This window comes from Podarcis pityusensis (assembly GCF_964106645.2).
Source record: "Podarcis pityusensis genome assembly, chromosome: 11".
In the NCBI taxonomy this organism is placed as follows: Eukaryota; Metazoa; Chordata; class Lepidosauria; order Squamata; family Lacertidae; genus Podarcis; species Podarcis pityusensis.
This window is the reverse complement of record NC_138036.1, coordinates 55,614,262-55,631,238: the sequence shown is the minus strand read 5'-3', so window position 1 is coordinate 55,631,238 and position 16,977 is coordinate 55,614,262. Positions and strand designations below refer to the sequence as shown.

The window sequence follows — 16,977 nt, the reverse complement described above, 5'->3', positions numbered from 1 at the left end:
ATGCTATAGATTATAACTTCTTTTCATAGCACTGCTTACAAACCACTAGTGTGTGTGTGTGGGTGTGTGTGTGTGTGTGTGTATCTCCCACAATAGTTGCAACATGTATTAAGAAAAATTGTAATTCCTGCTTCCTCTAGTTAGGTCAAGGGTCAAGTAGAGTGAAAAATGATTGGTGAGCCAGACAGAAAGGGAAGAAAAATGACTGCTGAGAAAGTACAGTTACCAAGTCTTTACCAAGGTCAGAGTGAGCTATAAATCCTCTGTGTTGGAGCTGTGCCAGAAGGAAAGCCTCCCAGAGCTCTTTTCAAAGAGCTCTTCCCTAGCAGTACCCACCCATGCTTTTTAATTTTGTCTTTGGAAAAATATAAATATCATGATTATGACTATGAAGCAGAAAGCATGACGAGGGCACCTGCACATCCACATACAAACCCACCAAAAATGTTCAAGGTGACCACTAGTATTCATAGAACACATATACACTCTGCAGGTGGCACAAGGGCTCTGTTGAAGAGATTTTGGGTTCAAAAGCATCAGTCTATACATGCAGTGGCTTCTGTTTTATCAGCTAATGGAAAGGAAAGAACTTCATGTATAAACTCCATTCCTCCACTACAGAAGAAATAGGGATGTACCAAGAACGGACACGAAAGCATCATGTTAACCACACGAGCATACTCTAGTCCCAGGAAAGAGATTTAATTGCAAATTCAGTATCTGACACTTTTATAACGCAAGAGTCAACTCAGAGCCTATTCACACATTATAAATTAAGCCTGATTTGTATCAGTGCTAACCTATACTTCTGGAGTACAGATCTGAGCGGGGTGAAGTGGGAGAAGAATATCCACAGAAACTTCTGCAAGCCCAGATTTCCACATTCCCAGTGCACAGTGTTCTGTAACAGCAGGGCTTTTACACAAAGGTGTAGCCTTCAGAGTTCATGCATTCAATTCCAGTGCTAAAAAGAATGTGGCATGATTTCAGTTACTGGGGCAATTGTTTAAGGCGAAAAGGAGCAATGATCAAAGGTAAAGGACCTCTGACAGTTAACTCCAGTTGCAGACGACTCTGGGGTTGCGACGCTCATCTAGCTTTACAGGCCGAGGGAACCGGCGTTCATCTGCGGAAAGTTTTTCTGGGTCATGTGGCTAGCATGACTAAGCTGCTTCTGGCACAACGGAACACCGAAACCAGAGCAGGGCACGGAAACGCTGTTTACCTTCCTGCCGGAGTGGTACCTATTTATCTACTTGCACTTTTTGGCATGCTTTCGAACTGCTAGGTTGGCAGGAGCTGGGACCAAGCAACGGGAGCTCACCCTGTCGCGGGGATTTGAACTGCCAACTGTCTGATCGGCAAGCCCAAGAGGCTCAGTGGTTTAGACCACAGCGCTACCCACGTCCCTCTTCTGCACTAAGTAGGAAGCAACAAATACCAGAACAATCTAAACCATGGTTTTATTGTTTATGTGATTTTAACCAGGGTTAAGGCAACCCCTTTGGTTACTGCTAATAATTTGGGGTGCATAGTAGCCTTGGACACCTCATCTGGCCCCACCTAGATATAATTTAAGTGATAGCTGCTATTATTACATGAGCTACATAACCACAACACACAATTTCATTTCTGGTGGACAGCTCCCTTAATGGAGTGGACAGCTCCCACCAGAAATCAGTATCAAAATACTACCGCAGAAATACGCAAAGAGCTAAGTGAGTAAACAAAGAACCATAAACTTTTCTTTGCACAGCCTATATATATTTTTAAAATCCTATCTCTAACCTATTTTTCTAAGCCTAACAATGAAAAACAACAGTTATAAAATATGAAACAATCCAGGAGTCAACCAAACCATAAATAAAAATAGCATAAAAAGGAAGGCTGATTACATAATAACCATCAGAACTGAACATCAAAATACAGTACAATCACAACTTACATGTGTTTAACCTGTGCGCTTTCAACCTTGCGTGGCTGAAGGCTGGTTGAAACTGGGCAAATTAAATGCACACAAGTCAAATTAAATACACACTATAAAAGCTATTTTTGCATTGGGTTTTCCCAGCGTTGGAAACAACTTTCAAGGTCTCTCTGACTTGTTTATCAGGCAGGTCCCGCTCTCTCTCTAAAAGCACTCTGCCTTTCTTGGGGGGGCAAGACTTGCTCAATGAGGGCTCCAGAAAGGTAAGGATGCTCGCACAAGAGTGCTTCAGGTACATTCATTTTAGATATGTGTGCTATCTTTGGAACATAAGCCCTGTGCAAGATGCAATCGTACTGTACCATTCCAAAGTGCCTTCTGTTACAGAAAAGCTCTAGCGCCCCAGTTACTGCCAAGCATGCTTTGTGTCACTGAGGGATCTGTAGTGGCGTCGCAGATGAGAATCACAGAATGAAGGAAGGCTAATCCCTGAAACATTTCTTAAGCCAATGATGCCCAGGAAGGTTTTTCCAAGGGCTGAATCAACATTTTCTCATTTAAGTCTGTACCAAGTTTCGAACAAAGGCATTGTGGAATAAGGGCAACATAACCGCCAAGTGCATTTTCTGCCCACCATGTACATGAAAACAAGGACACTCTGTGAGTGATGCACCTCTAAGATTACTCTAGATGCCTGCACTAACACTGACAGAACTGTGATGAGGATTATTCTCAACCCAGAAAGATCCACCCGGTGAGTTAATTGCTGATGGGACGTTCTGCTCTGTTCTCCCAAGCTCCATCCCCTTGGATCACATTACATCTCAGATGCACACATCAAACCACAGTCAGCTTGATGAGGATAAAGAACAATTCTGGTGTTAGCAAACAAATTCATAAACTTACTTGGAGTGAAAATGCCCGTAGAGCAGGGATGGGAATTAAGGCAGCCATGAAGAATGCAGTAACATTACTGATGGAAGTAAGGGCCACACTCGCCCCAGTGCGTTTCAGACATTCTCCTGTCCTGTCCTGAAAAATACATATAAAGTTGTAGAATACCATACTATTGCATACTGGAAATATAGACCATTCAGGCAGACATGCACAGTTATTGGACACAATCAATATTATCCATAAAAAGTGGCGACATTATTGTATTAACACCGTAAAGGTAAAGGTAAAGGGACCCCTGACCATTAGGTCCAGTCATGGCCAACTCTGGGGTTGCAGCGCTCATCTCGCTCTATTGGCCGAGGGAGCCGGTGTACAGCTTCCGGGTCATGTGGCCAGCATGACTAAGCCGCTTCTGGCGAACCAGAGCAGCGTACGGAAACGCCGTTTACTTTCCCGCCGGAGCGGTACCTATTTATCTACTTGCACTTTGATGTGCTTTCGAACTGCTAGGTTGGCAGGAGCAGGGACCGAGCAATGGGAGCTCACCCCGTCGCGGGATTCGAACCGCCAACCTTCTGATCAGCAAGTCCTAGGCTCTGTGGTTTAACCCACAGTGCCACCTGCGTCCCTTTCTTAATGCCATACTGGCATTAAAAATACATGTTGAAAATAAAATTCTGCAGTGCAGTAGATTTGGCATGAGCTATCCATCAGTTATTTCACAAGACTCACTCTAGAAAATGAGTGCAAAATTTATCCAGAATGATACATTTTCATCTGTATGAAGCCATTTGCTACTGTGAATGATATGAACATAGATGTTTTCTTGTCGCCAGAATATCTGATCTAAGACATTTCACTCAGGACAAAAAATTAAGAAGGCATGATTAATCCTGGTTACCTGCATTACGAATCATACATACACTCTAGCTCAAATATAGTGGTTTGCATTGTCCCAAACAATTGGCTGTTACCTCAAATGGAATTCTCTTGTTCTGCCCAGTTTCGCTAAATGCATGTGCCAAAAGGAAGACATCGTCTACACCAACTCCTAAAGCAAGGAAGGGTAAAACCTGCACAAAAAGAAAAGAAGAACCAAGTGTGTTTATAGGAGGCTTATGACCCGCCTGAGTAATTATGACCTGCCAGCTAATTGAGATAATTTTCCAAATTTGTTCACGCAGATTTCTGTTCCCCTCTAATGCTTGATACATCCCTGATACAGAAAGCTCTGTTCTTTTCGTGCAAAATCCTAAAGCGAAATTATAGGCCACTTGAATCTTGTGGGATGTTTCTACCTATGTATATATCTATGCTGAAGCTACAGTTCTACTATTTCCTTAAAATGCAGATAACAATCACACATTCCCCCTTCAGTCTGCATGCTGACTAACCACAGGTTATTCTCTCAGCTTAAACCTGTGAAATGTCCATTGCTTGGCATGTAGGTACAACTCCAGAGCTCTTTACATTCCCTCCCCCAGCGATTCATCCTGGCAAATAAATTGACCAAACTCTTAATAACTATTCATTCAGTACCTGAGTTGTGGCAGCATTAAAGGAAATCCCAATTAATGAACAGAGGCCCAATCCTGCAGCTACTGAGAGTGCAACCAACAAGACTCCTGCCAGCCCCACGGCACCCTGGGATTTAGCACAGTCCCACCGCAACATGGTTAAACAGGCATAGGCAAGCTGAAAGCAGAGCAAAAGAGAGTTGGTTGGTTGGTTGGTTGGGTCTTTTAAAGCAAAATTTCAGACCAAAGCAAGCCACAATTTAACATTGCCCCTTTCTAGCCAAAGGTTTCGCCTATGAAATACACTTTTACATGACACAGATATTGTAAGGCACAGTTTTAAGCAATGGTCCCATCTCCTCAAATACTGTCAGAGAGTCTGAACTCAGATTGACAAGTCTCAGGCAAATCGGGTCCTCCCTTGAAAAGGGCACGTGTTGTGGTGAGACCTGGCAACTAAACCCTGTGTTGTGGGTGGGTTTGATTGATTAGCCACAACACCCAATTGGTGGGTCCCTTGATGCTGGGTTTAATCAGGCCAATGGGACACAAGCTAAACAGATCAAGGGACCTATATATACCCATGCACGTGACCCAGAGCTTCCTCTTTCGGTGCGTGCATCAGAACACCTGCCCACCTCTCCCTACTATTAGGGCTTGCGCGCTTGACCTTGCTATGCCGTCGTGTGTCGCCTGTTGTTGGGACAGGGGCACGGCAGGATTTCCCCCCACCCCCCGCGTAGCAAGGTGTAAGGTTTGCAAATAGGCTCTGGTTCAGGTGATAGGAATGGGAGAACGCTCTCACCATCCCTATGTGAAGGGTTTTCTGTTAAAGGAATCCAGGGACTCAATGGTTTGGTCAACCCCTGAGAGGGGGTTGTGCCCGTGCCTGAGTCCAGGGGGACATCTGGGTGGTGGACATAGCCTGTTCCTGGCTTTCCGCCTATCCAGGTGTTCACCCTAGACTGACCTATGCTGCTACCCTGGATCAGCGCTACCTGCAACAGCGCAGAGATCTAGTCGAACCAGAGCCTATGCAACCACTCACTTGCTGTCATCAATAAAGTTGTGGCCTAAATTCTGCCAAAAACCAAACCAAAATTTTGAGTCTTGTCTGAATTTATTTAAGGGGAAGGTTTAAAGGTCTGACCACGCAAATGCCTTCTCTGCTAGCAAAGATGGTTTAATTCGGGGGAGCGGAACATTTTCCAGGTCACATTCCTTTTTCGGCAATCTTTGGGGGGCGGGGTCTACATGCCAGTGGCTGCCATGGTTTGGTGACAAAACTGGGTATGGCCAGAGGGGGAAGTGACTGTGACCTTTGTACAGTAGGCTGCATTCCAGTTACACATAAGCCAGGGGTTCCTACGCAAGTTTTTCTCCCCTCCCCCCACCCCCACCCCAACTTTGTTCCTCCAGGCAAGCAAGAGTCATCATCAGAGTTCACAGACATATTCCAAATCGATAAAAATACTCAAGGACTGTATAGGAAAAGAGCCAGCAAGGCGTTCAACCTGGAGAGAAAGGGGAGAGGTCTAGGAAGAGTTCAGAGAGCCAGATAGTTCTAGATAGTTTGTGGCCTGAGGTTCCCCAAACATTGGCTTAGCTGAAAACTGCAGAGATCAAGCATATGCTCCATCTATCCCATGTGTGCACTTTCTCAAATGAGCCACAGGTTCTCTTAAGATACGGACATGAAGGAAAGAGATTGCCCCAAATGCAGTTTTTAACGTGACTGCAAGAATGCTTTTATGATGGGTTATTTGAAAACGAGTCGCAGGAACATTATGAAGAATCAAAGCAATATTGTGTTCATTTTACCATTAATAGGTAGCCGCTGGCAACTCTGATAACGCTGACATCAGAAAACGATTTTAGGATATCTTCCAGGGTAGTTGTAGTAAAGGAAAGCACCTTCTGTGTAGAGTTTTGTGCCACACTCTGATGGACGATCTGCGAGAAGGAGATGGGAACAGTGATCAAGCAAAGGAGGACAATACAATGCGTTCCTGCAGGGGATATGATTTAAAACCAGCTTTTATTTGTTTGTGTATGTGTGTGTGTATCACACACACACACACGGATATGTCATTAACTCTTTGTTACATAATTGCCATACTTGGTAGAGAGGCTCAGCAGGCTGCTATAGATCAAATAAGATTGTGCGCCCCAGAGGAGAGGAAAATGGCAATTTATTTGAAATAGTGAAACTGAAGACGGTTCACGCTCAGTCTCCCCTGCTTCCCCCACCCCCGTCTAATTTTTTTGCTCTCTCGATCCAAGAGTCTACAACTGATTTGTTGTTATATCAGTTGTGCCTCTAATCTAAAACAACAAATTCTTAAGAGCAATCCTCTCTTTCTTCATTGGCTGGGCACTTTAGAGAGGTCACAAGCAGCTTAGCAGAGGTCAACCCCTGGGAAACAAAGGCCAGATAATGTCACATGACCTCACCAATGGGACTGCAGCTGTGAACAGATTCTATGGCTGGCTAATGTGTTCCAGACACCTTTGCTGGATAACCACACTGACCAAGTGTTTTTAAAGCCAGCCGAGCTCTTTAAAGCTATGGCAGTTCACTGTCGGATCAGCAAATCAGAAGAGCGCACCAGGATTTAAAATTCACGAGTGAAAACAAATGCTGTATATCTCTTTAACGTCACTCACAATGGTGCTGGCAAATTCATCTAGGCTGAAAGCAAAAAGGCAAGTTTAAAATCCTTTGCTGCTACTGTTCTAAACAGAGGGCACACTTATCCCACAAGCCAGTTCTACTGTATGGAGCTTTAATGAAGAAGCATTCACTGCCATGGATGTTTTAGCTGAGATTCCTGCATTGCAGGGGGTTGGACTAGAGGACCTCTGGTGTCCCTTCCAACTCTACAATTCTATGGGTCTATGAACGCTATGGACCAGGGATGAGGATGGTAGATGGATTCCCAACAACAGCTTTCCCATCCCTTCTATAGACCATGGACATTTGCACAAGCATACAGTGGTACCTCGTTCCGGAGGTCCATTCTTAACCCGAAACTGTTCTTAACCTGAAGCACCACTTTAGCTAATGGGACCTCCTGCTGCTGCTGTGCTGCCGGAGCACAATTTCTGTTCTCATCCTGAAGCAAAGTTCTTAACCCGAGGCACTATTTCTGGGTTAGTGGAGTCTGTAACCTGAAGCGTTTATAACCTGAATCGTATGTAACCCGAGGTACCACTGTACTAGGAAAGCCCACCAGAAATGGTTTACCAGGTAGGTTTCTGGTTTTACCTCAACATACATCCTTTGCCAGGCTTCCAGAATTGCCGCTGCTTTGTCTTCATTCCAGTTGATGTGCGAAACATACTCATACCCCTTGAAGTGCTCGTACATTTGCTTAGGAGTCATTAACTGAAACATGGTTTGTAAAGCCTGGGCACTGCAAGAGGAAGGGAGGTGGGAGCTTAGAAGGAGGAAAGGGTTTAGGGCAGACATTTTAAACAAAGACATTTTCAGTGGCTGGCGTCCTAAAACGAGCACCTTGAAGGGACCTTTGGGTTAGCAAGGTTGGAAAAGATCTCTGCTTGAGACCTCGGAGAACCGCTGCTCATTGGAAAAGCCAACTCAGGAGCAAGTGGATCAAGGGGGCTGTCGAAGCAAAAGGAGGCTTTGTACGTTAATACGCTTCACCTCATTTCTGCTTCATTTTCATTATGTGTTGCTTTATTGTGACTGTAAAACACCTTGAGTGTTTGTCAAAAAGCTGGGGAATAAATGCCGGGAAATAAAACAGAATAAAGTCACAAATTATCTTTAGGCTCTGATAGCCATCTGCTTAAAGTCAAATTTGTAACAAATCCTCTGCAAGACAGGATCCCAGGCACTCTTTTCTTTTTTGGCTTTTTATTTTTTAAATGCTGTAGCTATAAATATTTGTTGTTCAGTTTTTTTATATTAATATTGGTATATGTGATTTACTACTTTTAAACATTGCATCGTTTTAAAATAATTTGCATTGTTCAATGTCTCAAATTCATTTTGGAGAAATAAAGCAAATTTTATATATATAAACTGGTACACATGCACTGGAACTTACAAATACTGTGAGCTACCTATTAATTTCCCTACTGCCAGAAGGGCCAGCTATGGTATTATTGGGGGTCACTTTGTGTCTTCACTTGCAGTAAGGTTATATCAGTGAAGACAGGATCGTTACCTTAAACCAGTCCCCCAATTTTTATACATATGAGACAGAATACATTTAAATCATGTAAGGTCCATGTAAGTGTACCCTGGGCATACAGTGACGAACATTTGAATGTACAACAAATTCTATTTTCCCAGCTGAATTGCTTAAAATCTTTCCATTATTAGGTGGTGAAGGATGCTCTCTGGCAACTCAGTTTCCATAATACATTGCTTGCTTTTTCTTCTCCTGATCCAAACATACATAGATAACTTTGTTTGTATACCACCTTTCCACAATTCAAACCATGCTCAAGGCAGCTTACAACATGAAAAAAATACCTATGTATTTTTGCATATGAAACAAATACAGAGGCCTGCTGCTACAGAGACCTTATGAGTTAAGCGTGAACAAAAGCACCGTGGCTTAAATGTGAACTACACTTTAATTACAATTTTGTGTCCTTCCAAGTTGGATGAACCTGTAATAAAGCAGTAACTCTAGATGACCTACACCCAAAGTGGAACTGCACTGTACAGAAAGCATATGTAACTAGTACAAACTGTCAAAAAGTTCATATAATATGTAGTAGGAAATATTACTCTAGAAAGCAATTAAATTGTCAGGAAGAAGATTTCACGACCTACCATAGATAACCCAGCTTAGCAACACCTCGCCCACAGGTGGCAAAGGTTTTCAAGAGTTTTATTTTTTTTCAAAAGAAAGAAACAGGATATATGAGACAAGGCCATTGGTATTTACCTGACAAGTTTCCCAGTACCATTTTTAACTGTGCCACCAATGATCAGCTCTTCCTGCCAATGCATATATTTTTTGGATAACCCATAGCATCCACCACTTAAAACAAGGGCCACGTCTAGAGGCTAAAAGGCAAACAAAAGAAGAAAGCACAAGGCAATAAAATGAAACAGGACCACTAAGATGAATTCAGGGACTCCCCAAAGACAAGTTTGCTAGTACACAGAAATCCTGAAGCAAGCTCTGAAAGGGTTCAGGGTGTGGGTTAAGCAGTAGTCAGGAACATACTTGAACTGTAAAAATACTTCATATTTATGTGGGGTTATGTTCCAGGGATTGTGCCTAAAGCCAAACTGTGTAGTCAAAACCCCTTGTGTTCAATGACGGGTGAGATTGACAAAGTCATTTTTCAAAGGAACCCTGCCTCCTTTTATTTATTTTTCACTTTTAATTTGCCACATGCATAAAGTTGAAAATGTACAAGTTAAATCCATGCAAGTTGTGGACTGACGGAAGAAGCATATGTCAAGAACCTTGTCTTTCAGCCATAATTCATTTACATGGCGATGTACACCCAGACTGGGTTTTAGGCTTCCAATAAGTGTCAGGACTAAATAACTGTCAGTTATCAAATTAAACATAGTCCTTTGTAATTCTCCCTCCAGTAAACACCCTTGGAAAATACAGTTGCTGTATCATAATACCCATTCTAGTATCCCCCTCACAGTAACACCGAAAATTATATTTGCCATGGAAATGTAAAGCCTGATCGAACTATTCTTTAATTCAGGCAATTAAAACTTCTCTTGAAGTTGTATAATTAATGGTCAGTTGGAAAGGACTGGGGCTGGCCAAACGACTCAGGGAAGTGTAACAGATCTTTAGCATTCTGAATCCCCAGAGAGGTGAACAACAACAGAACTTTGTTCTTTAGTATATATTTTGCTCCTTTGGGTGCAAATGTGCCGGTGGGTGAAGCAACTGGGGACTGTCAACCGAAAACGAAAAAGAAAACGTTGAATACTTCATTTCCTTGGTAGCTCCCAGAAAAGGTACGAGAATATGACCGAAACCGCCAGAACATTCTCCATTTACTGAGGGACCAAATAAGAGCACGGTTCTTACTGTTTACATTCATATACCTAGGGAGTCAAGGAATCTGTAAGGTCACATTCCTGTTGCCTTCCATGGAGTATAGACCTCTGACACTGGACTAAATTGCTCCTGTCTCTAGACTGCAGACCAAACAAAATATGGAGAACTGGAAGCAAGGGAAGGCCCCATTTTGCCTTGAAGCTTAGTGACCACAGCAAGGGAGTTCATTTAGTTTCAAATCCTATGAATACATCAGTATTCTTTTAGGGGCTATTCCTTTTGTTGCCCCTCAAGTTCTCCTCCAGAAGCATAAATCTCTGTAATGGTGTGCATTGCAGAGAGGGCTGCAGTAGGAGAGGGGCAGAATCAGGCAAAACCAGCAGCCCACCCTAGTGTGAGTGGAAGTGACTTCTCTTCACACAAAGTAAGCTCTGGATCCAAGCTACTAAAACCATAAAACAAAGTCCGTTCCACAATCATAGCTCAGTGACAACTGAATGCAAGACAGTTATTTTTAACATGCACAACGAATTTGGGATTCTTTCATCCAATAATGCGTGCTTTTAAAACACATTCATTCTCCTCCCCACTTACCCTCTCTCTGTTTCATACACATATGCATGCAAATTTCAAATATTACCACTTGTAATTTAAATCAAAAGCAGCCTCTATTATAAAACATGTTCCTGAGCCAAAATAGAGAACCAGTTCATAGGAACAGTTGGAGGAAGCGGAACAGGGATAAACATTTCACATGGCAGTCACAGTTAGCACTTAGTAGACATAGCTGGTGAACTGCCCTAGTGGCCTCACAAATCTAGTCACTTTGATATCCTAGAATCCCTTGCTTTGCAGGAGGGCATAAACAAAACTAAAGACAGTACTGCATGTCACTACAAACAGCTGGTAAAATCAACACTCCCAGGAAGACACTCATACGGAATAGTTTCATCTCTTTCCCAAGATCGCCTATTCCCCCGCTTGCTCTCTCCTTCTATCATGCCCACATTTGAAAATCCAAAAAGCACAACACATATTCAGGAGATGCCGGGAACAACAAGCAAATGAAGATCTATGGAGACAGACAGAAAGCAGTCTGCAACCCATAAACAAATACATGCAATGGAAATTCCAACAGGAGTGCTAAATCAAAATGCGGTGAAGCCATGGTCTGTTTTACAAAGCTGAAAGGAGTTCTTAAATAAAAATCTTCTCTCTGAGGATGTGAAACAACACTGTAAACAAGACTGGTCAAGACTGTTCTGCCCAGGTGGCAATGCCAGCCATTTATTTATTTGGCACATTTGCACATAACTCTTCTTCTGAGGAGCTGAAAGTATCACGTCTGAATTCCATCTTATCTTTTTTGGGTTTTTTGTTTTGTTTTGTTCTGGAATCCATTTTATGTTTTGTTTATCATATCTTCATTTGCTTCCAGGTTTTTGACTCTTCATCCCAATCACATCATAATCATTTATCATCTATCTCAAGTTATCATGAGGTAGAGACACTTCAAAAAAAATTAAAAATCAATATGAAAGCTGTTATTATGAGATTTCTAAGAACAGCTGTAGGCCACACATTGCCCACATGTACCTATAAAATGGACTTTCAGGAGGGTTAAATTGAAATTTATTTTTGAGGCTGGCTTAGAGGATTGTAGGGTTCCACCATTTCTTCCACTTTTCCTGAGTTAGCCAACAAAGGCCAAGCTAACTTACTTTGTTTGAATTTTTGTTGGGTGCTGTGATAGGACAGTCAGGATCATCAGGATTCAGGCAAGGTCGATCCATATACCCATGTCCAACGTCTGCCTTATTCAACATTTCTTCCCAGGTATCTACTTGCGAGTTTATTTTCTTTAACTCCTCCAAGAATTCTAAGGGGTCAAAGTTGGTCCACTGCAAATGGGGTTTCCCTCTGGAGAAACAAAAGAGTAGGAACATAATGGTCAAAGAGGCATCAACAACCTTCACACTGACTCACAATATACACCTCTCCCCCTCCCACCCCTCCTTATATAAACATCAAAAGCCCAAACTATGGATATAATTCACCCTAAAAGTGAATTATGCCCTATTAACTGAGTAGAACTTACTCTTACTCTGAGTAGACTGTGCCTATTTTAAACTGTGCTACATGTGATATTCATTCTTCAGTAGCCACTGTTGAGAAATCATATATTAGGGCTGGTTTCAGACAACAAATTACTTGTTCGTGTGAATAGTCCCACCCATCCCAAAATAAATGTTTTTTCTGTAACATCTGAATGGGGAGGTTACAAATATTACCTAAATGCAGTTTCTAGAACTGTGAGGACACTATTGTAGTTGGCTGTGGAATTACAGACACTGAGGTTGGCTGATATTCTTTGATATCTAACTGCCACATCATGTTGGATTCATGTGTGTGGCCAGGGATGTTCAAATGGATAAGAAATTTAATGTCTGATCTTACCTTTCAATACTTTTAAAATTGGGATTACTGACTTCTTAGTTACTTTTAAAAGGAGAAAGGATTTCATATCACATAGGAATTGCTTGCCTGTGAATATATGTTTCATATGTAATCAATAAGGTTTTCGCTTTTTTATACTTAATAGTTACTGTGTTCCTTCAAACTCTTGTTAACTTAGCCATCGACTCAAAAATGCCTGAGCACTAGTTGCTGCCACCATCATGACTGTCTTTCTATTTCTCCTACCTCCAGTTTTGATTTCATGATGTTGATAGACTATAAAGGCTTTTGGCTGCCTTATTTTGCGGTTCAAACTACTGTATCTGCTTAACCAGGCTTAAGTCATTATTCAAACTCTCCCAACCAGAAAACACAAACCCCCTTATTCCCCCATCTAAAAAACAAAAACAAAACCCTCTACACTGAAGGTTAAGAGATGGCCATTGCAAATTGCTTTTACAGAGACATGCAAACCAGGGCAAAGACAATAACACAAAAGCTAAGTCTTGCATAATTAACCAAAAATGTCTAAACTGATTAAAAATTAACTCTTTGATGGACACATTACGTTACATATAACAATCTTCCAAAAGAGATACCTTGTGCCACTGAACAATCAAATAAACAAAGGATTAGTTTCTTCCTGAGATTATTATTTTTAATTCAAGGCGACAATTCACATACTTTCAGCCAAAGAGAATTCTCAGGCCATCGGTACTATTGTACGTTAGAATTAAAAACAAGGAGGGAACAAAGCTTATTTCCCTCAAAATAACCTTTGTTGCTGCTGGGACATGCGTTCTAAAAGTATGATGGAAGTAGCTTGAACACAGATTGAGATTCTCTGCATTCACAGGCATTTGTTTTCAGGATGGTGAATGTGTTGTGAAACCATTTCCACAACGCTTTAGAAAGTATCCCTGGCCTTGCCCCACAAAGACAAAGCTGCTCTCTCTTATTTTCCTTTCCTTTCTTTTCTTGCATGGGAAGAAAGATTAGTGGTTGTTTTCAAGGTTGTTGGCTTTGGGAAGATATTTGTGCAAAATGTGTGGAAAGCTGAAATGTGACAGCACACTTCATCTGAGAAGAAGCACTGCAAAAACTCAGGACATCTACCAGGAGACCGATTTTCCAGAAATGTGCATACTTGTTTCCTTTCCACAGCATGCACCTTAAGACACAGGGCACACAGATCTTCAAAATGACTGCAGAAAACAACCCTGGAAAACAACCCTCGATAAAGTTCAAAGCTCAATCACATCAGTGTCAATGCTAAATTGGTTGTTAAAGAGGAGGACTAAAGGTTGCAAATAAAAAATTGTCTGTTGAGATACTATTTATAAGCTGGTCCATGGTCTTTGTGGAATGGCTCAAGCATGAGGCAGCAGCTGAATGCCTGGAGGAAGCAACATCTGATCCAAGATCAGATGCACATGGATGTGAAACCTTCGTGAAACCGCTGCAGCTGTTCCCGGGGTCTGATGTGACTTCTCCTATGCAGCTACATTCCTGCAGATGGAGAGTCTTGTCTGAACACGCTGTTTGTCTTGTGACTCCACCTCCATTATTAAGACAAAACCCTCGTCAAAGTCACATATATGCGAATTCTGATATTTTGTTGACAGTGCAGCATAAGAGCAAATCATAATAACGTGAAAGGCTACCATGCAGTCCAAGCCGGTTTATATTGTAGAAAACAATACTTACGGTAGATATGCAGTCCCCGACTGTAACTTTGCACCCTCCCAGAAACAGTCCAAAGGTGTGATAATTAAACAAGGGTAAAGATGTTCTATGATCTGTCAAAGTTAGAAAAAAGCACACGCCAAATTAAGAAACGCATGGTTCAATGCAAAATTATTATTTACAGAGGAAAGCATGTGCAGAATACAACGTATTATGTGTACCTTGTCCATGTAACCTTCTGTGATCGGTTCCCCTGATTTATGGCATAAGTGTTCCAATTTCCATTGTCTGTAAAAAATTAAGAGCAGATCACATCAAAACCATAAATACACACATTTATTTTTTCAATGTCCCCCACATAGGTGGTACACCTTTAGGGGAACTGTGAAGCACAGATGAAGCACTCTTAACTCCTGAATAAGGGGCCTGTTGTGCAATCATCAAAACAGGGCAGTTTTTGTTTGTTACAGAGAATGCTACTTTGTAAACAGGGCTTGAATTGTGCAGGAATGGTTGGGAACCCTATTTCCAGATGTGTCTACAATCAAGTATTCTGTCCAATGTGGTATGATTGCCTTGCCATACCCATCGCTGAGCCCGGACATTGAGGTCCAGCTCCGAGGGTCTTCTGCTGGTTCCCTCCCTGCGAGAAGTGAGGTTACAGGGAACCAGGCAGAGGGCCTTCTCGGGAGTGGCGCCCTGCCTGTAGAACACCCTCTCTTCAGATGTCAAGGAAATAAACAACTACCTGATTTTTAGAAGACATCTGAAGGCAACTCTGTTTAGGGAAGTTTTTAATGTCTGATGTTTTATTGTGTTTTTACTATTCTGCTGGGAGCCACCCAGAGTGGCTGGGAAAACCCAGCCAGATGGGCGGGCTATGATGATGATGATGATGATGATGATGATAGTAATAGTAATAGTAATAATAATAATAATGTTTTGCTCATTTGGAGGTTTGTTTTGCTGGCATCATTTTTGCCATGACACACCCTGTCACTCTTCTGGCATGCTACAATTTGAATTATATTAGTTAACCTCTATGGAGCTAAAATCCTGAAAGATTATATTGGCATACAGTGTTGACTTAGTTGTTCAATCAATACATTTCCTTCACCCTTTGGAAACAATGAAACTGACTGCACACACAACCCTCTCTCGTTTATCAGACACCAACTTAAAGACTTTTGAAAAGCAAAACCTGGAATACTGTACTGTAGACAAATTGTTTGGAGTGACTATTATGTTACCAATTGGTGAACACTAAGGACTTTTTGCTACTTGGAAACCCATTAGTGCGTCAGGCAAAATTTATGCTGCACATTTATCTACGCTGTATCGAAAACAGCTTCTGACTTTGAAATATGACAGACTGTAAATGCCTCAAGATTAGGTCCAAACCTGTGCTATTAACCTTAACTAAAAACTTTGTTTAGCATCACAGATTTTCATAAGGCAGTATTTATATATGTCAGCATACCAACAAATAAAAAACCCAAAACGAATTAAATAAGAGGGAAGCTCTGTTTTCATTTATATCAATACCAAATCTGTATGAGTACCATAGAGGCATGAACGATTATTTTCTGAAACACCTTGTTCAGAGTAACTTCAGACATTTTAAGCTAAGGTCAACACCTGGAGATTCCAGGGCTAAAACTAATTCTCGAGCAGCTACCTATCCCCTTTCCCTCATTGCCAACTGAGATGCTAAATGGGAACCAAGAAAGAGGCGTCTGTGGCTAAAAGAATTAGACAGACAGCCACTGTGAGGCTGAAGGCACCGGCCCATTTCCGCTTGCTTCCTTCAAAGTGGCCCTCCAGGAACATGAGTTGCTGGGAGGGTTGTAAATATTGAAAAGCAGATGTGCAAGTCCGCCGCCATTCCATTTACTGTACTCCCACTGCATTGCCGAAAGGGGAAAGTTGCGCAGCAGAGATGCACATCTGAAGCTTGTGTTATCTCCTCTGCATCAATTCGTCTTCACGTGTTAACAGCAGGAGAATTCAAAGTGGGACCACGCCACTCCTGCACCTCCTTGTCAGGTCCCAAGCTATTCTTAGTTCCGGGAAGTTAAAATAACATAGCCTTTTCTCTCCATTCCACCTTACCTGTTGTACATATACACGTGTACCCTGCTGGCTTGAAGTGCAGAATCAAGGTGCTGTCGGAGTGCCTCTGCTGTTAGCACATTAGCGCAGTCCTCTTGTGGTGTCTGAATCATGAGTTGGGGATTAAACATGGCCTCCTCTCCAATCTTCTGGCGCGTGTAACTTAACTCCCGACTCACTCGTCCACCAACTGACAGACAAATATTTACAACCTGGGATCAGCCAACAATAACTTACTCTGGATTCACATTCTAAGAGCTCACAGGCCACCAATAAACTTTCCCATATGCATGGAATGTTCTGTAGCCAGTTAAGAACTGAAGCAATTTTAAAGAGAGCTAATTTCATCTACAGTGCAGCAAAA

The 16,977-nt window shown here is 42.0% G+C and overlaps 1 protein-coding gene across 1 annotated transcript in view; it reads right to left on the bottom strand.

Moving 5' to 3' along the window:
• PTCH1 (patched 1) overlaps positions 1–16,977 on the bottom strand; it is a 97,321-nt gene that overhangs the window by 40,106 nt on the left and 40,238 nt on the right. The window contains 10 exon segments of the mRNA XM_080972264.1: positions 2,834–2,959; positions 3,799–3,897; positions 4,364–4,519; positions 6,163–6,294; positions 7,610–7,757; positions 9,267–9,388; positions 12,080–12,278; positions 14,523–14,614; positions 14,723–14,789; positions 16,614–16,803. Coding sequence (XP_080828390.1) covers positions 2,834–2,959; positions 3,799–3,897; positions 4,364–4,519; positions 6,163–6,294; positions 7,610–7,757; positions 9,267–9,388; positions 12,080–12,278; positions 14,523–14,614; positions 14,723–14,789; positions 16,614–16,803 — 1,331 coding nt within the window.